Here is a 21,870-nt window from a genome sequence, read left to right as displayed (position 1 = left end):
ATACTAAAAATATTTATGGTCACGATGTAAAAATAAATCAAAAGATCGTTTATCATTAGGCTTATAAAGAAAAGAAATAAATAAAATGTATCTGAAAATAAACATACATAAAGACTAAGGATTGCCAAAACGAAAAACAATCAGTGAACAACATATTTCAATGGATTATTAGATAAAGTTTATTTATTTTTTCTTGTATTATAATAAAATATCCAGTAACCGAGGCTATAATTATAATATCCAGATAATACTGAATATAAACACCATGTATAATCCTCATAAATTGTCGATTGTACCGAATTTTTAGTCCAGCTAAAAGAATATATAAACGCTATTTTCGTTTTTAAAGCTGTCTTGATACAGCCACACAATTAGTTCATCGTCGTCAGCATGGGCGCCAAAATTATTTGCTTGGCCTTTGCACTATTCTATACTGGTAAGTTTCCAAAGATAATTAATTAAGATAAATATTTTGTGTCATCAAATTTATAATTGAAAAATTTAAAAAAATGAAAGTATGAAAATACAATAATTAAAAAAGGCATAATTCTTTTAAAACATTCAGATACCTTTTTGGAGCCAATTGTCACATTTTTTTAAAGTAAATGTTAGTAATGTTAATTACATGTAGATTAGTATATTTTGTTGAATAAAGGTAAAAATATATATTCAAATGTATTCTAATTGCATATTCTTATAGCATCGGCAGTACCCGAGAGCCGAATCGTCGGTGGTACTCCTACCACTATTGAACAGTTCCCGTACATATCTGCTTTCATCTACCACTACCCAAAGCCCGATATCTATATCCAAAGATGTGTTGGTTCCATTATTTCCTCATATCATATTCTAACTACAGCTTTTTGTTTTACGTAAGTAAGCATAATAGATATATTATTAAAAAAAAGTTTGTTTATTAAAATACGGTTATCTATAAAGTAACTCATGGTATTTTATTAACTTTTAAAAGTTGTAAGATTTTCAAAATGTCTGAATTCGGTAAACCACTCAATATTAAAAAAGTTTAAGTTTTTTTTATTTTTTAACGGCAAAACTAATCATGTAAGACATTACATATTTTGATAGATTGCTTTTTTAAAATTCATGTATGGTTTGCCAATACATTAATTAAAAAAAAGCAATCTATCAAAATTGTACAAATATTATCACTTTTAGCTTACATCAGAGCCGATAAGGCAATTATGAAATTTACAAAACAAAACCTAAAAGTAATTCACCGATTAATGTATGTGATAATTGCGACTGTGCATTGATAATGAATTGATCGATAATGTCATTTTAATATTTATGATTTCTTTATTTTAAAAGTTAATAAATAATGTTAGTGTTATTTGGTTTTTATGAATATCCGGCTTGAAGGACCAATGTTATTTTCACAGAGGCGCTGAACTGAAAAACATGCGCATACGCGCCGGTTCCACGAATAGCATGGAAGGTGGTGTTTTAGTAGACATTCACGATGTGATCAAGCATCCCGACTATGTCGAGACACCACGCGCCTGTGACATCGCTGTTGCGAGATTAATTGAACCACTGAGGATGAGCGATACTATTAACATGTTGTTCGTACCACCTGCGGGAACATACATTCCAGATCACCTATCGACTAAAATCGTCAGCTGGGGATTTGAAACTGTAAGTTGTTTTTTCATAAATACATACATACTCCTTACTTTTTTATAGCTTCGATTTACAAGAAATTATTTTAATATATTTTAGGAGGACCCTTCGTCTCAACTGCAAACGCTTAAGACCATTTCACTCAATAAACTACCCTTAGCGGACTGTCAGAAGATTTTTGAGAATGAAGACGTTTCCATCACTGATGGTGATTATAAAAATTATTAATCCTTTTTTAAATATTTCTTAATTAACTATTTTTTATTAAAGTTTGTGTAAAACTAAGAGGCTTCTAATTAATGATGTAATATTCATTAATTATTTTCTTTTTAGCTGTGATCTGCGCAAGTGCTCCAGGCAAGGGCATCTGCGGCGGCGACTCTGGCGCACCAATGGTGTACAACTCCGTGTTGCTGGGACTCTCCTCCGTCTACAAGAACTGCAACAGCGATGACTACCCGGACGTCTTCACCAGGATCGACTCCTACACTGACTGGATAATGGAGGTCGCTACAGCACCAGGCACCTCTGAATCCCCACTCAGATTTGCGAAAATCTTTTAAGCCAAATAAATCATATAGATTTGAGCTAATTTTAGGTGTAAGTTATTTTTATTAGTATTTAGTCATGTGTATATTACCAAATTAAAAACGAAATTTGAGTTCTGTTGACAGACAATAAGTATTGAAGTTTGAATAATTATTGGTTTTGAAAAGAAGTTAGATATGGTGTAAAGAAGTTACATATGGTGTAAAGAAGTTAGATATGGTGTAAAGATCTTAATAAAACTAAAATTTAATGATTATAAAAATATATGTATTTACTGAGTAAATTTGCTTTTTAACGCCCAATCCCAACTTTATTCCATTCAGCATCATTCGAATACATATTACAACATTACATACTTCCGAATCATTGGAATTTATAGACGAGTATATTTATCTACAGCGGATTCCAATGGCGAGAGAAGTTAAGACAAATAAAACTTGAAGCGACGAGACATAACTGGATGACACCTCAAATAATCGATCGTATTCATATTTTTTTCTTGAAGAAATGCATTTTTGAGGTTGATGCTGTCCACGAAGTTGATATCGAAATTATAGAAGTAAAATTAAAGTGGATATAATTACAGTAGTGTAGTTGTTTGGAATAGTGCTGTATTATTAATAAAGATGTAATAAGATCAAGAAATGAATGTATTACATAATATAGCAGAGCTATAAGCAAATGTTATAATATTTGTAAATATAAGGTTTGTATATCATTACTTCTCCTGCCATTGGAATGTACTTTAAGCGATTACATAATAAGACAATCTTTGGGCGTTATATACAAGAGGGTTTCATACATTTTACAACAATTGGATTAAGGCAAGACAGTCACATGAAGGCACTTACTGTTTTACTCTTAAATAACAGATTAAATTATCTAAATTACACTCCTTTCGGTGGTACCAAATCACCTAACGAAAACTACAACACCATTAAAGACTTATTTAATTTCTGTCAGTCATAGTAACAAATTACACATATCCAATTTATTTACTTTCTAAAATATAATAATTATATAGAAAATATAATTGAATAATTCAATTAACTTCATATCATTACAGATATTAATATTTTGTATATTCCAATTAAATCTTAACAATCATCTGTTTCTGGTCCTGTTTTGTTATTTCATCATTAAAATTAACATTTTATTATTATTGCAAAAGTACATTTAATAACATTAAAACCCTAAAATGTTCATTATTAAAAATATTATTCAAATTCCATATCCTATAACATTGTGTGATTATAGAATCATTTGAACACGTTTTACAAAATATATTTACAGAACGTCAAAAATCTATTTAGAAAATAGATTATACATAAGGTAGAGGTCACATTTAACTAATATCTAAGTTTATACAAAACATTGAGCAAAATGTGTTTTAATAGTCAAATGTGATTTTGCTTGTTTTGTCCTAATCTTAAAACGAAATTGAATAACAGTGTATGTTTGTGTATTTTAATGGTATTAAGGGCTAAAAATTTGGACGGCAACTATTCGGAAGAAGAGGCACTTAATTACTACAAAAAATGTTATTATATTTTTAATAATAATCTATCTATATCTAAATTTATTACTACAACTACGATAATACTTAAAATAAATTTGATATTAAATTAAAGCTATAGATTCAATACTTCTAGTAATCTAGGCTTATAGTAATTATTCAAATACCTGTAAAACACATCGCTTCATTGAGGAATGAGATTTTCATTTTTGTTTGGAAGTCTAAGTAGATTCATTTTGAGATTATTTTGCATGTATCTGGAATAGATAAAAATTAAATAAATAAATACTATACTATACTTAAATTTATATCATTTGAAAGCCTCTGTGCCATAGACCACTGTCTCAATAAATTATCAAAACACATTATTTTATAAACGGTACAAACTTACATAATATTTAAATATTATCATAAAATCGTAATACCAAGTTAATCTCCATTCTATATCACACGATATAACGCAGAACATTCTAGTTCAGAGATCCGGTAGAAACGATGGCGTGGTGTTACCGTGAGTGGGGCTCAGTCGTGGCGCGGGTCGGGCGGGGTGACGGTGAGCGTGACGGCGGCGCCCGAGCGCTTGATGAGCGCGACCACGTCGGGGTGCGGCAGGCTGCGCACGGGCTGCCCGTTGATGGCCACGATGGTGTCGCCCACGTGCAGGCGCCCGCAGCGCGCCGCCGGGGAGTTGGCGATCAGCTGGCCTGCAACACGAGCGGCGCCTCAGACACGCACCTCCACCAAATGTATGGCCGAGTGTGTGTGAAGAGAAAGGTCTCTTCCATTCTCCTTTAAAATTACTGGAATTAGCCGACGCTATGGAATAGGACGCAGAATGTGCACATATCCTATATTACAAAAAAGATACAAATACATACTTATTTTAAGATTCGCATAATGCAAAAAACTACGATTTCTCGTATTTTGATATAATAACATTTCTTAATTTGATCTCACCTATGGTACTAGTGGCTTTGTTGGTAGATGAAATAACAACGAAACCGAATCCTTCTCCCTCGTTTCTTGTAACTGTCACGTCATAAGGAGTCGGAGACCATCCTGTGTTTGTGTCGTACTGAACACCATACCTAATAAAAATCGATTAATGGACCGATGGACATAGCATACAACATACGGACAAGATACATAAGATTTATTTATATATAACTTACTAAAATGTAATAAATAAGAAAAATATATTTAAACTTATCTATATCAAAGTATGTACACAAAATATTTCGAATTTATAAAATAACCAAAACCACGTCAAACATAGAACCCTTGTCACCCAAACTGACAATTCGTTAGTTTTATTATCAATATGAAATGTTTTACAAAAGAAAATCATGCAAATGTAAAATTAGAAAATGAACCTAAACAGTATATACATAAGATTGAAAATGCAACGAACATTGACATATGCGCGGCGGGCGGGTACATCGGCGCCGGGTGCAGTATGTTGTAGGAGGCCGGCGACACGTGGTGCAGCGGTTCCGTCCTGCGAGGTCACGAGTTACACTTACAGCTATACCGATCTACCGAGACTTTTGACGCCGTAGTTCTACTACACATCACTTTAGATTATTCTAGAATCATAGTAGTCGGCATGGCAATACTTTTTCTTTTAGACGATGTCTAAACGCCTATACTTGCTCCACGGAAAACCAGCGCTGCCTAAAGCTGTTCTAAATATTTACCCTTTTGATGTAATTTATTTTTCAATAAAAAAATTTAACATGACATTTCAAGTCTTTGTAACATTTAAGATTTTATGATATACGTTATAATATGACATCCGTTTTCCATTTATTTGTGGTGCAATTCGAAAGCAGTGTGGAAGGAACTTTACACATGTCTTACTGGTGCTAACCAACAGTCCAGTTGCATTCACTATAAGTTGTCACGCGAAAAGTGCTTGTAAGTATACTGCTATAAGGCATAATTTGAGTTTTGATTGTAGAAAATTCTCCTGTCCGTATTTTATACTTGGCACGTGTTGTTTACATTTACACGATAAAATCGATAACGTAAAGATGTAACTGATCATATTAATTGAGTTAATTGAAATGATGATTTTTGTAATTAATTATAATTTTAATGATTTAATCCGTTAATTATGTACAATGTAATCAATTAAATTAAATTTCGTATGCAATAAATATCGAATTCGGGTAAAAAAAGTATTATGTGTTAAACAATATTTTACTACTTTACAACACAATAGGTAACTTAAATATATGTACTATCTTATACGATAGTTCATACTAATTTAAATATCACCAAAATATTGTTTAAGCACATAATAATTTATTTCTTAATTATTATTTTTTTATTTGATGATTAATTTAAGTATTATATGATTAATTATTATAATTATTATTTATTGATTATTGGTTTATAGATATTATGAATTATGAGTTTGACGTACCATAACGTTTAATTACAGAAATTATGAACCAGATTTCATGCATATTTACACAGTAATGTTTCGGTATGTAACATGGCTGAGCCATGTTAACAAAACCATCAAGTTAAAATAGTCTTACGCGAGCAGCGGTTGGTGCGCGTGAGGCGCCGGTATGGTCGGCAGGCCGAGCGGCTGAATGTCAGCTCTGTTGTGTCTCACACCGAGTGTTACCTGAAAAAAATGATTTAAAAAAGATATATAATAGATAGATATAATAATAGATAGCGGTCTTATTATATATCTATCTATATACAATAAACAAATATCCTAGGTGCTTATTCCATCATCGTAAGGATATTCAAGCACTGCTTCAGTATATAACACAATTATCAATAAAATCGCACATGTAAAAGAAATTACATAGAATATTTAAACTGTTATTATTTCTGAGAATATTCGGGTACATAATAAATCAATGAATGAAATAGCATGCGACAAGTTTAGTAGCGCTCGCTCGCCGTCGGATGTAGCTAGGGGGTACTCACGTGTCCGCGGGCGGCCGCCTCGCACACGTAGGCCACGGCCAGCGCGTGCGTGGCGCCGGCCAGCGGGATGCCGTCCACCGACGTCAGCAGGTCGCCCGGCCGGAGCAGCCCGTCGGCCGGCCCGCCTGGGTTGGGCGATGGTGGGAATTCATAAAAAATTATATCCTTGTCGTGCACAATAAAGAATATTATCATTTTCATCAACTCGTGGAAGAAATATTTGTGTATGAGCATTGCTAGCTAACCTGGCACGACATATCCCACGGCGACCCGACTGCCGTCTTCTGTGCCCCCCACGATACGGAACCCGAAGCCGGCTGATCCTCTTGCCAACCTTACTAACACGTCTGCTTCCGGATCTGTCGCGCCACCTGCTTCTACCTGTATATGTAAAATAACTTAAGAAATATTAAGCATTCCTTACAACACCAACAACCTTGGGAACTAAGATGTTTATCCCCTATGCCTGTCAATACTGACTATTATTGTTTGGCGGTGGACTATGCTATAAGTGGGCGGTGCATATCCAGATGAGAAAAAAGCGCAACCACCTAGTAAAACTTAGGTTAACTTTTCACAGAGCGATGCACAAAAACTATAAGTAGGAATAGGTATCCAAAGATGAATAACATCAAAGTTAATTATTAATAGATGTCACCTGTGACTTTATTTGTGTTTACATACAAGGGTAGGTCGTAAGCTGTTAGGAGTAAAAAAAGCAGCCTATGTACTTCTTTGGAGTTCAAACTAGCTTTATAACAAATTTCATCAAATTCGGTTTAGTGGTTGGCTATGAAAGCGTAACAGACAGACGGAGTTACTTTTATATCGTATCGGAGTTGCATATATATCATATAAATTAAGACGTATCGATCATCAGATATAATATTATTGTGCTATATGTAAATTCTCTCCAGGCGCGAAGTAAAAGACGGTATATGTTAAAAATACCTGCGGGTAGTTGGCGACATACAGAGCGTTCTGTGTTTCTTCCGCGTAGCACGGAGAGCGCGTTGGGGACCGTAATCTAAGGAAATTATGTGCATTAGTAAATTTTATTACTTAACTGTACAAAAAGTAGTCTTGGTGAAAATATGTAATTGCAATAGATACACTTCGACCAGAGGTAAACGAGCAACACCTTCCTGTAAATGACGCTAAAGAAACTAATTCCAAGAAAATATTCGTGGCAAATTGACTTTTTCAATTGATATATTGGAAAAAATATTTAGTAAAATTGAAATTAAATTTGTAACATTTGAAGAAGGTTTGTTACAATTGCGTTCATTTATTATACATTTTTATAGTGTAAGTCTTTTGCCTAACCTAACCAAATATCTCGTGCATGGACTCGGGCACTAAACAGGGAACAATTAATATATCGTAGGAAAAACACACACACAACGATATTCTCTTAACATTTAAGCAAAATATATTAACTACAACATAAGTCATATATTTAGCATGTTCATATATAAAAAAAATGTTTCAGAATGTGGATCGACGTTTCATCTTTGAAGATGGATCCCATCACCAAACAGGGACACGATCTTTTGATGTTAGGAAACGGTACCATGCCGAATATTTAATAACCAATAAACGTTAAATTGGAATATTTAATTACGATAATATTTTGAATACCTAAATGCTTGAATGGTTACAAGCTACAACTCATTTTGAACTAAAACATACATAGCTTAATTTGTACAAATAAATAATTATATTGAATTCATATCAATGTACCACACATTAGAGATACAATTCTAAAACTTACTTGGCATAAATAACGATAGTTATTGGTTTACACGTCATCGGACAGCTTAAATTACATAAAATATTATATATATTTATATTTTAGAATATATAATAAAGTAGTGTACATATAATGAATTAGAAAAACATTAATATGAAACATCACATAAAGACTTTTTACGACATTTTATAAAACTGAAATATTTTTTTGATAAAAAGTCATGTAATATTTACCTAAGCGGAGATCCTTTTATCCGGCTATTGGACGAGTTATTGGAAGGGGACTGACTCTGCAGACGTGTCGAGGGAGAATTGGCGAGGAGACGCTCTGAAGCGCTATTGTTTGACGGCGAGTGGCTTCTCATGCGACCTTGAACAATTAGGGATAGTCCTACATTATCATATAGCAGTAACAAAATATTTGTAATGGGAAGGCATACAGAATTATTTTAATAAAGTTATCAAAATACTATTACCAGAGCGTAATAAAGAGAGAGCTTGAATAAACACGTCAACAAATAAGGTTTATAATCACCGTTCGAATTAGAAGGCGAATGCGGTCTGTTTCTGCTGGTCGAAGGTGATTGTCTAGATAGTCCACCAACAGCCGCGGTACTTGGAGAATGAAGCATACCATCTTCTGGAAAACCTGTAAATAATGATTGTTATTTATTATGTTTGTTTTCGTGTGTACCTTCTAATAGATAGGTAATTTTTGTAAGAACTCTTTTGTGTAATCAAATATATATTCGACAATTTCGTTACCTCCATTATCGCTACTATCCGCGACACTGGCGTTCCCTCTCCAGTAAGCGGCATTCATATCAACGTGCACGGTGGGAGTGGGGACTTCCCCCCAGTTGTTATTCCACCTCTCCCCTCGCTCCCAACCATTGCTCGGACCTTCGATCCTACCAATATATTCTGTATTATTTCCATCCCATTTTTGTCCCGTTTCATCCCATTTCTGAGTCTCAGCCCAGTTCCTGACATTGTTGGAGTTGTCTAGCCAGGGCTGTTGCTGCCATTGGTTGTCCTGGTTGTCGTTCCAGTGCGTGACCACGGGTAGGGTGAGCCTCGCTCCGGGAGTGCTGCTTCTGCGTCGCCTTTCCATTATACTTTCACGAGTTTCGCGGTTTTTCGCTTCGGGAACCGCATATGTTGCTTCCACTGAGATGATGATATTATGAATGAGATGTAAGATAGCATATATGTAAAACTATGATATTAATACTTTCTATATTTACAGAGTAACTGGAACGCAAGGCTAATCTAGGCTAGTAGTAGCTATAGTCCTATGTTAAATATTGTAGTAGTATTAAACACTGGCAAATCACTATTGTGTTCACACGCATTTAATCTCTTAGAGGTTCATATTACCATGAAATTAATAATTATTTAGAATCCATGGCCGCGAAAACCACACGCTGTACGAAGTTTGCTACCAAGATGTTATTTAATACTACGTAATAATAAGATTTAATATAGGACGCGATAAACTGACGATTTGAACAAACTTTTATATTTGTGAAGATGTTACTGTTTATATCTACATTCAAAATTATTATATTAATAATGAGACTAGATCAAATACATATGATGTAAATAAAAATATGTAACAGTCTATAAATATTTGATCTGGCAATTGTAATAAACATATGTTATATTTACCTGAATTCATTCCGTTCTGCCTTTCTCGGAGCTCGTTATCCGGCGTACGTACGGGTGCAGACCTCAGCTGCTCAGCCGTTGGAGTTTTACTTCGACCCAACTGCATATTGTTGTTTGTAGTCACTGAAACATTTTATTAGTAAATATTTATGCTTTTTTTTTAAATACATACAGGAATTTTAGTTATTCGAAATTCCTTTGAATAGATGATTCTCTACATAATCGAAATTCATACGACTAAAGACATGTCATACTATATATTTAGCTCTTTTGATATGTTTGGGCAATGTAAAATGTAAAGCTATGCACTTCATTATGATTTATTTTAAATGCTGGTTAAATGTAATCTCTTGTAATATGTATCGTGAAAGAAAAAAAAAGTGAATTTTATTTGGTCAATTTATTTCGTAATGCTCGAAATATATATCCATTTGGCACAACTTATTGTCTAAAAGATGAAATACCGGCGCGCGACTCACCGGGCGCGGCGCGCGTGGCGGAGCGGCTGCGCGGCGCGCGCGCGCTGCGGCGCCACACGCGCAGCGCGCTCTCCGACAGCGCGGGGCACTCCTTCAGCACCTGCAAGCGCCCGGACGTGTACATGGACGGTTACATTTTAAGTTCAAATCCACTAATGCATTGCCCTTCCCGTCTTCCGTCTATTCTAATCGAGTCGTGAATCCCGGACGAGCGACGTTTACACAGAACTAACTGTGTTTATAAAAAATGCAGAAGAGAAAATGCACGATGAAAATGATCAAATATTTGGTTTGAAACGAGTACATATATTATACTTAAATATGAACTCACCTGTACGACGTGTTGGTGGGGCGCATGTCTAACATCCGTTTCTCCGATTTGCAACAGAAGATCGCCCTCCCGCAGCCCAGCACATCGACTGCGATCTAAGACCTGGATATTGAGGTGTAGTTTCATTAAATAAAAATATATTCATATACAAAAGCATTAAATATGTCAAACGTATAACCTCTTTGGCCAGTTTGATATAACAAGCTCGAGGCACGCACAGATAACATACTAATATTTTTTTATTACATAATTTTAAAACACAATTCAAATCTTGCCGACTTATTGCTCATTATAATTGAATAATTGATTTCCCGAACGATATATTACCTTTTTGACTTTCTGTCCGTGTACACTGTCTGCTATGGTGAAGCCAAAGCCCGCAGCGCCTCTGCGCAATGTGAGGACGAGCTCCCGACCCGGCTCACTTGCAATACCATTATTGTTGCGGTGTGGATGATCTGTGGAAATAATAATTTCATAGTTGGAAATATTATGTAGATATTCAATTTTTTTTAATCATGCTTTTGCCTTTAATCAACTTTTTGAACTTGTGGAATACACATATGAACTTTACTCCATGTATAATTATTACTTAAAATATGTTTTTATCTACAGGTAGCAACAATTTAATATATAAATCCTTTGACACTTTCAATATCTTACCGCTAGCTAAAGAAAGTAGATGGTCTGCAGATGGGCATCTCGGAGGCACCTTGTTTTCATTTGTCGTTCCTATCTCATCGAGATCAAATGATCTCGACATTAGTCTCCGTTGATTGGGGCTATGAGGAGTGTCTGGGGAGTTATCTGTTTCATCTCGACCTTGTGATGTGTCAACGTGATTGGGTGAGTCAAGGTTGAATCTGTAAGTTTGAAAAATATTAAGACTCGGCGTGGAGAGGGGAATATTTGAACATAGTTTGTCTCTGTCACTAGTGTATGCATATATTGCTATTGTATTCACACAGGGGCAGTGATAGAAGTCATCAGAGATTTTTAAAAAAAAGTTCTATAAAATAAGGTTCATTCATCTGCGCGTTTTCAATTAATAATCGAAAATATTTTCTTTTTATGCACTATTTTGATAACTAATGTACAAAAAAAGGGCTACAATATTTTTAAATTCATACAACAATTATCTAAAAATGTTTTAGGTTGATTAACTATTGTTTTCGGGTGTCATTTCACCAAGACTAACCTAGTCCGCAAGGCTCTCGTGAGTTGCTGCATGGCCACGGCGTCGGGGGTGGCGGGCGTCGTCGCGTCCACCGCCAGAGTGCTCAGCACGCGCGTGTTCGGGTCTTCCGAGTCGAAAGAGAGAGGATAGCCTGGAACGGAAACATATTATCTTATTAAATAGAAAAATAAATAAAAAAAACTGCTTTATGTTATGTTTGTTTGTTATGTTTTCGTCTAAGTATTTAAATGAATCCAAGTGTCTTGTGTTGTCAAATGTAATTTATCCCACGATTAGAAATCTCAACGACACAAGAAATATTGGTCATGATATAATTAAGTTACAGATGTTATTAATAGTTTTTTCATTATATAAGCTTAAGTAGTTGTTCCTTGTTAAGAATAAATAGTGTTATCAAGTAAGCAAGAAATTTGTATGTATTTGATGAACAAAACATATGATAATTCAAATGAAATCCTTACCTCGCACAAGATGTAAAGTGACTTCAGTGCCTGGTGTAATGGATTGGAAGATCTGAGCGACCTGCGCGTGCGACAAGCCTCGAACGGCCCTCTGCCCCACCCCCACCACAACATCGCCGGGGCGGAGAGCACCTAAATCACGAGAAAAAATATTGTGAGACATTCAGCATACAACAGTAGCCCGTAGATTTATCTCTGCCAATGAGAGGGTCTCGATGGCCTAGTGGTTTGAACATGAAGATATCAGCCAAAAATAGCTTTATTGGATAATAACAAGCATATTATCTTCCTGATCGATTTCTGTCACATCGTCAGTTTTCGAAAGTCATCCTGACTGATTACATCAACCACTCTGATGGAATATTAGCCAATTTTGCAGGAGATTTTATAGTGCACCAAGCGTGTACGCAAGCACAAACATCTATTCCCGACGGGAAATAAAATCCAACACAAACAAAGCAATTACGAACAGGAATGACTTCGCGACACATGGGATATTACAACGTATTTTGGCTTTAAACTCACCATCGATCCAGGCCGGACTATGAGGTACTATACTACGGATTTGCAGATAGCCTTCTGTCTCCGGTATTCCTTCAGCTCCAATCAAAGTGAATCCCAAACCCTAAAAATTATTATAAATTAATTGAATAAAATAATATTTAATAATAACCGAAATTAAGTATTTAACCAACATTACATTATTATATATTTACTTGAGAATTTTTATGGTTTAACAATTCCAAAAGGAAGAATAAATATTATTATATTCGAAATAGTTCTATATATATTGTTTACTCATTATATGAATTTTGTTTATAATACCTGTGGGCCTTTAGTAAGGTTTAAAGTGAATCTCTCGCCTCTCAGCTCTCCAGTGGTGGGAGGACCGTTCACTTGATTATTATTGCCATTTTCTGCAGCCATTTTTTCAGCTAAAATATGGAAATAATAATAATAATGAAATAATAAACAGAACATTAATAGATAACTAATTTGTAATACCATAACTCAAAGATTGAATTATCTCTAAAAAAAAACCTTAATATTCAATTAAACTAAATACTATTTAATTTAATTGAATACTTAAAGATATTTTGTCAAAATTAAAACAGAGCATGGCATTACTAGGCTTGTAATAACTGCTAGGTCATTAATATCTTTTATATATTAGCATTAATAATATTTGCGATGTAATATAAATATAACTTACCTCTGAGTCTACGAGCCTGCAGAACAGGATTCTCGTATTGAGTGCGCCTATTGATGTGGTCCACATAATAAGAGCCATATCTCTCATCTGTGACCCGTTCCCATCCATATGGCAATTCATCTTCACCACATTCACCGAGAGAATGCTTTCTAACTCTCGCTAGTCTTGGATCCAGCCAATGTGATGTCCCTGTATTATAGCTAGAAAATTGAAAACATTATAAATTATTCATTGATAATTAGTTTCTATTGAGCAGACGTTAGGTATCCTAACATTGTGTATGCAAAATTTCATGTTTCGTTGAGTACATAAGATGTGGAAACATAACAAATAAACTCACTGTAGCATTTATAATATTAAGGTTCAATTTACTTAGTAAAAAAACAATTTCATTTTTTTGTAAGTAATTATTGAATAAGACACACATGGAACCCAATTATTGTTAATTATAATAAACAGAATTAGACCAGAAGAGTCAATAGCAACAGCTCAAATTTTTAACACAATAAAATGAATGGTAATGGAGTGCATACTCAACTTACAAAGAATACATTACAAACAAAAACTAGACATTATCCTACAAGTATTATAGTAGTATCCTACGAGACATGTCTCGTGAATAAGAAATGATAATCCATAAAGTAATATAAAAGTATTACATGGCTGAACTGCTCCTCTCAAACAGTTTTAAAGAAAAATTCATGACATTATATGTTTTAGATAGACTGCTTGTTCATAGGGCTTTGTTCAAGCTTGTCTGGGAAGGCATCACACAATCCAGTCATATTCTATATAATAACAACAATATTATAACAGTGTTCCAACTTGTCGGGTTAGACTGTTTAATTACAAGCATAAGGGACTTACGTTTGAGTTCCCATTGAGAATGCTAGAGTTACTTAAAATTTCTTGCTGTAAATGTCTTTACAGGGCAGTGGTGACCGTTTACTTTTGAATAATCAATATAATTAGTTAATAAAATAAATATTACAGTAAGTGACTTTTAATTGACTCTTCAGCTGAATTATTCAGTTTTTACGAAGCCTTATTTGAAAACTATATTATAATAATTATTAAGAGAACAAAGTATTTAATTATTGTGTCAAATCACTTACGTTTTCTACACAAAAAGTCTATGGTTTTAAAGACATTACAATTTTAATTTGTAGGGATCAAATAAGCATAATAAATATACATTTTCATTTTAAACTTAGAAAAGAAAATTGAGAACAAATACAACAACTATGTATATAATTGATGACTTACGGGGTCAGGGTAAAACCAACCAACCTTCAATTTATAATTCAATCCTCTACAATGTATTAAAAGGCCAAATGACCCAGATTGCTTGATGTATATCTTTATGTACTTTTTATGTTTCTCTTTTGTATATATTCTATATAACTTTTTTTGTGCTATTGAATTAAATGATTTAAAGGTATTTCCTTATAATTCCAAATCACTTGATTTAAATACACAGATGCAATATTTATGTAAAATGGTTTTGATGTGTCTTAATACAAATATTAAATAAAGTTCAATCATCTATGCTATGGTTAATTAGAAAACTCATTGAAATTAGCATTACAAATATTCTGCATCTTAAAAGATTCAGATTCTTGATGTTTCGATACTTGACTAAAATAAAACCTGTTTTTATATTCTAATTAATAAAAAAAGTATACAATAGAATGTCACCTTGACAAAGAAATTAAAAAACTGGTGTATTTTTTTTAATTACATGTTATTACTAAGTAAAAAAAAATGTTGATCAACAAGGTTATATCCAATTTTAAGTAAAACTTTAGTATCACCTTTTGTTACTCTTCTTTCCATAGCATAAAAACATTTTTTACTTCAATTACACCACCTTTTATTAAAACACTAATTAATCACTTATTTAAAAGTTCTGAATACAACAACTTTTGTACTGAAACTAAACTTTTCCTAAGAACAATATATCTATTTTTAGATTGCTTTAAAATATGTGGTTTGATGTTCCCATTACGTCTTCAATGTGTTCTGTTTAACATCATTAGCAAGCTTCAGTGCTAACAGATTTTCTACTGATTGAATTGGTAATTTCGAATTAATTAATTGATTTATTACCAAGATTATGTGAATTTCACTTTTAATACTATGCTATTGTTTTATAATTGTTACTTACTCTATGAAATATCTTTCTCCTGATGGTGTGAATGCCTTTTCCCACATTGGAGGTAATGGACCCAAATTATAATCATCCTCATCTTCTCTCTTGTGGTTTGGATCACCAACTCTTACACCAACTACAGATCCTCCAACTGTCCCTGCTGTTCCTGAACTATGAGTAGAAATACCAGCCGAAGATAGTCTATCTGAATCCACTGAACTTTGAGCCATTGCACTATTCCAAATAAACTACGAACATTTTAAGAGAAGACACTTATTTACAACTATTCCCGCCAAGTGCCTTGCATACTTTGAACTATACTCATTGAAAAAGGCAGCATTCCACAAAAACTAAACAAAAAATGTATACTGCTTCTCACTTATGAGTCATTTTGTGATCTGATGACTCTTCGGTCTGTCAGGTAGTTTATTTTTTAGTTTATCATGATACACACAGTTCCACGTAGTTAGCGTAACTGAATTTACTTAAATAATTCGCTTAGTCGTGTCATAGTAAGAATGCACTCAACTCAATACATTATTGGATCGTGTGTTAATTAACGCCCGACGTATCTGCATAATGCACTGCAGGTGCATCGAAGTTGTAACGAATTTTGCTATCGAAAACAACACACATTCCGCTTTCCTGTACCGATTGTAACGGTAAATTAGATAACACAGTTTAAACGCCAATGCTTTAACATGCTAATTAGATAACATGTTCACTTTCTCACATAAACAGGTAAAATATTAACTTTTTGAAAGTAGGTGCAACAAGTTGATGTTAAACTGACTGAGTAGGACGTTAGTCGTTAGGGCTGGTATGAATACGACATAACGACACATCGCATTCAGCTGTTTGTTTGGTTAAAGCCTAGTGTACACGTTTAGTTTTGAAATATTTGAATATAAGCAAAACATGTAACTGGTATATTATCGAATCGAATCTGAATATGAAATATTTTAATTTACAAAAAAAGAAAATGTAATATTTTTATGTTAATTATTATTAAATATTAAGTGTAGTAACATTTGAATCCGATAAAGTAAGAAAATAATCTCATTCTAATAATTCGAATTTTCAGTAGATGTCGTTAGTGGGACGTAGAAGTTTATAATAGTAGAATTATTTTACGCAGATAATAAAGTACCTGTTCATTAACATTTTTCATAGATAAGTATGTAAACATATAAAAACTTAATCCTTAAGGACGATAGGAGACGATAGGACGTATTTATTGCGATTAATGTAGTGTTTCATCAAAAAGAGAGGATATATTTCCTCGGGGCAGTTTTTTGTTTTAGAATTAAGCCTTTCTATTACTTTATCTAAATAATTTACTTTGACTGCTAAGCATATCTAAATTTTATTACACAAATTTATTGTTCGACGGCATTCAAAAGTGTTTAACAAAAATAACGCTCAAATGTTCTAGGAATTGAATGAAGCCATCTCTCAATTTTGTATTTTATTACACAGGCTACTCTAGCGAAGGTTGGGAGAAAGGGATACACGTGATCGTGGTTGAATTTCAATGCATCTATGCAGGTTTCATCACAGTTTCCTCGTAGATACGAGGTAACTGAATTACTGAATTTTGGGCTGAATGCGACACTTTAAAGAGTGGAGTTGAAACGACTACAATATTTGATAAATGTGACCGGAGTTCAAGTCTGGGTCTTCTTAAAGCTATAGTCGAACTAGATTTAAAAGAGATATTTCCTAATGTAGTAGTCGCTATAAAGATATTTTTAACAATGCCAGTGACTGTAGCTTCTTGCGAAAGATCATTCAGTTACCTCAAATTAATAAAAACTTACTTGCGCTCGACGATTGGCGAAGAAAGATTGACCGGCCTAGCGATTTTGTCGGTTGAACGCGACATAGCACGATGCCTGTCGTATGAAAAGGTTATCAACGATTTCGCAATGAAGAAAGCGCGAAAAGTACCTTTTTCAAAGATTGAAAAAGTTTATAGCTTACTTAAAATCTTTACTATTTGAACTTAGTCGTTTGTGGTCTCATTCATTTGCGTATATTGTAGTTGTGAATAATCATTGCAAATATTTTCGAATCAACGTTTTTTCACCAATACATAATTAAACGCAATTTATATTATGCTAAGCTACCTCCCTTATTCAAAACTTTACCATACCAAGTACTTAAATTAATTAACAGTTTACAGAAACTTTGCTGGGTATTTTATTATAGAGGTATGATGACCAAAGTGGACCAAAAATTAAATCTTAAGTATTAGAATGGGCAACGCATTTGCAGTAGTGAACCTGCGTTTGAGTTTTAGTGAGTGAGACACAGTGGGTCGTATAATAGGCAAAGGGTCTACTTAAATAGGGCGCAGTTATAGAAGCTCGCACAGGGCGCAGAAAAGGCTATTTACGGCACTGGCAGCACGATATGAATTAAAAATTCATGTACACGAATTTTGCTGTTATAAACTCGATGGTTTACTAGATTTGACCTGCAATCTTACGTGAACGCAAGGCAAAAGTAAATTATCCTAAAAATTGAATATAAACAAACTATATATCTAAGGCTAATCGCCCGTTACATATGTTATGTTTAATATTGGCTTAACTCTACTCCCTGTATCACCCTGTTAGACCAACCAGTTTAGGCCGTGCGTTATAATCTAGAAAGATCTAGAAATTCTATATAAAACGTAAGTGAGCTCTAAGAGAGGATGTTTCATATTCATCTCCTTCACTATTCATCACATTTAGAGGGTTAAACGGGGGATGAAATTTTTTATAGAAATTCGTCATTTCTGAAGTTAGAAATATGGAAATCCGTATAAAGGCTTATTTTGATAAGTTAAAGCCAGTTGTTATAGCTTTTTGAAAATTCATCACCAAGGGGGTGAAATTTCGGATGAATGTTTGTTTGGAAGATCGCAACTTTTTATATTATAAGTACCTAGAAATCGATGCCTCGGATTATGCTATAAGGTATAGTTGTTATAGCATTTTTGGAAATACATCACCTATAAGGGCAATATTGTGTAATGTTTCTGATGAATGTTTCTAATAGGATATCTAATCGGGTACACGGCTAGTATAGTTTTATATCGCATATTAAAAAATTAAAGCTGATGTCAAAAAACATTGATTAATAAGGCAGGCTCAATACAAAATTAAATAATAATTAAAGATAAAAAAGCATGGTCTTAGAATTTGTTGATTTCTACACAGGATATATAAAAATTTCATTGTAGTTTACTGTTATACTTTGTAATTAATATGGTGGAAAAGAGTAATTACTGAGTTTCTTGCCGGATCTTCTTGGTAGAATCTACTTTCCGAACCGGTCGCAGCTTTACATTTACATCACTGTAATATGACTGTTCAAAAGTGCTTTTATGAATACCTACTTACTACATGAATACTACTAATGCCTACTTAAATAAACAATAATTATTATGAACATTTTTTTTTCATATTGATTTTTAGTTGAGTTAATTTTTTTTTATAACGACTTGTAGTATTATGTCATCATAGGGATTCGTTTATGATAATAAATGTTTGTTTTACGTTCAGAGATGTTCACATCAGCTGTTGACGTAGTATCGCAAAACATTGTAAAACATCTTTCATTTAGTATGGAGAATTCTAGTGGTGTTTTGTGGTATCAAGGTAAGTGCTCACTGTCAGTGAATTTGTTAACAGAATTGCTATAATTAATATCTGAGTTAAATAGAATTTTTTTATAAGGTTCTTTTCAAGGATTTCTTGTTTTTTCATCAAGGTAGATAGGTGTAGGACTGCCAATGGGCTACCAGATGGAAAGTGGTCACCGCTGCCCATAGACATTGGTACTCTGAGAAAAATTAAGTAATCTTCATATTACCAATACACAATCAACCTTGGGAACCAAGATGTTAATGTGTTAAAGTAATATATTCCTTTGTGCCTGTAGTTACTGTAATACTAATTATGCTGTTCGCGGGCTTGTACGAAGCCCTACCACCATGTGAAAAAAATATGTTTAAAACTATTCCTATGATTTGTAATGCTAGTATTACTGATAGCGATTTTAAGTTTATTTTATTAAGGATCGCGGATTTCTGTTAACAATTATTTCTTTAAATTGTTTTCTGATTTGTTAAATATCGAGAAAACGCAATATGATTAAGTGGGTAAAAAGGTGCAATCCTAGCCGACAGGTTGCGGTTCGTATCTTGGCAAACATCTCAATTATATGATCTTCTATTTTAATCATAAGCTTGGACCACTTAAACAATTCGTGATACATATTCTAAAATATCCAGTTTAATGCGAAGCGTCAAATGACATTCTTGTTATAATTAAAAACGTTTTTAATTATATTAGTTCTAATAATTACTTGAAATAATTTTGTTTTAATAGTCTGTAATTTTTAAACGTAATGTGATGACTTTTGTTATTTTGAAACCCGTTTGTATTTGTTTGTCTTTTCTATATTCCTTGAACATTATGCGTAAGTGACAACAAATTTATCAGCAAAATCACTTGAAATATTCTTATAAATAGATCTTTATACCAAAAGAAAAGATGGCGGTTATGAATTTAGCGAAGCACTTCATTAAGGAAATCATATATAAGTGTCGTTTATGTAATTATTTCCCGAGTTCATCGTATTATAATTCGATGCAAGTGGAAAATGATTGCAAGATTTACGTGTTCCAAAATACATCACACATTTTCACCCAGCCACCTAAAATTTACTTTAAGGCACGTGAAACTGGTTTAGTCACGTATGTTCTCTGGCTGGGTAAACACTGGTGATAAAAACATCAGCTGTTTATTAAAAATATAAATTAATTTAGTTTCATTTTTTAATAAAAGTTTATTAGATAATCTGCATTGCGTATCCGAACGTTCAAAGTTACCGCGCTTTCTCAAGTTCCCGCCATCTTTACCGGAAACTTTTTTAAATTGGAAGTAAGTGATATGTATACAATTTAAAATTTCAATAATTTGTGTATCAAAAATATGTTCTGTGAGTGTTTTAATGGCAAGTTAATATAAATTATGATATTCTGTAATATCATACGAATAGCGGTGGTTTTAGCAAAGTGCTTTATCGCTAGTGTTTCTTAGAAACGACCAATCTCCATGACAAATAGTTCGTGTGTGTGTTCAAGCAGAGATTATTACGCAGAAAACATTAAATTTGGTTTGGCAGAACAGCTAGATTTCATACAAGTTACGATTAGATATATATAAAGTATATATATATATAGTTTAGGCCCAACCGGTGTCGAGAATGTCAACACGTGATGTAATCGGTAGTGAAATCCTTCTATTTTCGGGTTAGCTTGGAATCTGTTATTATAAAAGTAGGTACGAAACGCTCGTGATTTCCACACGTAGGTTGAAAATTATTTTTAATCTGTAATCCTGGTGCATATTTTAATTTCGGATGTGGGTACGTTATTCGATTCTTAGTCAGCGGTAGTCAAGGCAGGCGAAATGATAACGGCTTGCCAAAGTTTCTAAGCTTTGATAGTACAAGATTCGAAAGATTAATAGGAAATTTATTTGTAATTTATAATTCAAATAGGATTGAATAATGTTAATTGGAGCGATTTGTTCAATTAAATAAGGAGTGATTAACATTAAAATGGCACTAAATCCAATCTCCTGGCAATTGATCAATTTGGTCGTTGACTAAAACGTTTGTAAGTGATATCACTTTAAAAAAAAAAAAAAACAAAGCACATTGCTCAACACAAGATAAAATTAGTGCACAATAATCCTTTCTCTCTATTGACATAGATTATATCAAATATTAAATAATAAGCGTGGTAAGCCTGGTGATGTACTACACCATTATACATATAAATAAAAATATAGTTATAATCAATAGTTATCAGTTATATCAGTATATCTGCGCCAAAATAGTATATACATTTTATTTACATAACAATTATTAACATTAGTCTTCATAATATATACC

The 21,870-nt window shown here is 33.4% G+C and overlaps 3 protein-coding genes across 5 annotated transcripts in view; 2 read left to right on the top strand and 1 right to left on the bottom strand.

Moving 5' to 3' along the window:
- Positions 1–325: 325 nt before the first annotated feature.
- Positions 326–2,473, top strand: LOC113393861 (trypsin delta-like). Its single transcript, XM_026630969.2, has 5 exons — positions 326–436; positions 701–872; positions 1,401–1,656; positions 1,741–1,849; positions 1,975–2,473. The coding sequence occupies exons 1-5, from the start codon at positions 391–393 to the stop codon at positions 2,202–2,204; spliced, it is 813 nt and encodes a 270-aa protein (XP_026486754.1). The 5' UTR covers positions 326–390; the 3' UTR covers positions 2,205–2,473.
- On the bottom strand, positions 2,436–16,759 carry LOC113393858 (membrane-associated guanylate kinase, WW and PDZ domain-containing protein 1). Of its 2 annotated transcripts, XM_064219086.1 has the most exons (23): positions 15,931–16,759; positions 13,764–13,963; positions 13,376–13,485; positions 13,076–13,175; positions 12,551–12,682; positions 12,090–12,219; positions 11,555–11,754; positions 11,219–11,349; positions 10,892–10,993; positions 10,561–10,660; positions 10,082–10,204; positions 9,176–9,580; positions 8,946–9,059; positions 8,645–8,780; positions 8,433–8,477; positions 7,610–7,685; positions 6,904–7,039; positions 6,659–6,783; positions 6,253–6,344; positions 5,118–5,204; positions 4,664–4,794; positions 4,217–4,410; positions 2,436–3,963 (listed from the first exon to the last, which is right to left on the bottom strand). In XM_064219086.1, exons 1-22 carry the CDS (start codon positions 16,143–16,145, stop codon positions 4,229–4,231), a joined length of 3,072 nt encoding a protein of 1,023 aa, XP_064075156.1. In that variant the 5' UTR covers positions 16,146–16,759; the 3' UTR covers positions 2,436–3,963; positions 4,217–4,228. The 2 variants fall into 2 exon arrangements, with proteins under 2 accessions (XP_064075156.1, XP_026486739.2); XM_026630954.2 differs by lacking the exon at positions 8,433–8,477 and having other exon boundaries at positions 15,931–16,758.
- A 3,915-nt stretch (positions 16,760–20,674) lies between these two features.
- Positions 20,675–21,870, top strand: part of LOC113393859 (filamin-A) — a 90,127-nt gene continuing 88,931 nt past the window's right edge. For both annotated transcript variants that reach the window (XM_026630968.2, XM_026630964.2), the window contains exon 1: positions 20,675–20,852. The gene's annotated coding sequence lies outside the window, so the exon portion shown is untranslated. The remainder of the gene's footprint in view (positions 20,853–21,870) is intronic.

This window comes from Vanessa tameamea, chromosome 26, assembly GCF_037043105.1.
Source record: "Vanessa tameamea isolate UH-Manoa-2023 chromosome 26, ilVanTame1 primary haplotype, whole genome shotgun sequence".
NCBI classification, from domain to species: domain Eukaryota; kingdom Metazoa; phylum Arthropoda; class Insecta; order Lepidoptera; family Nymphalidae; genus Vanessa; species Vanessa tameamea.
The sequence above is the reverse complement of the archived record's forward strand: the minus strand, read 5'-3'. Positions and strand labels throughout refer to the sequence as shown.

Coding starts and splice junctions, on each gene's coding strand:
- LOC113393861 (XM_026630969.2), top strand. CDS start 391: ATGGGCGCCAAAATTATTTGCTTGGCCTTTGCACTATTCTATACTG. Junction 873..1,400: donor ACTACAGCTTTTTGTTTTAC/GTAAGTAAGCAT, acceptor TTATTTTCACAG/AGGCGCTGAACTGAAAAACA. Junction 1,657..1,740: donor TCAGCTGGGGATTTGAAACT/GTAAGTTGTTTT, acceptor AATATATTTTAG/GAGGACCCTTCGTCTCAACT.
- LOC113393858 (XM_064219086.1), bottom strand. CDS start 16,145: ATGGCTCAAAGTTCAGTGGATTCAGATAGACTATCTTCGGCTGGTATT. Junction 10,661..10,891: donor CCCACCAACACGTCGTACAG/GTGAGTTCATAT, acceptor GGGCGCTTGCAG/GTGCTGAAGGAGTGCCCCGC. Junction 5,205..6,252: donor GCGCACCAACCGCTGCTCGC/GTAAGACTATTT, acceptor GTGACCTCGCAG/GACGGAACCGCTGCACCACG.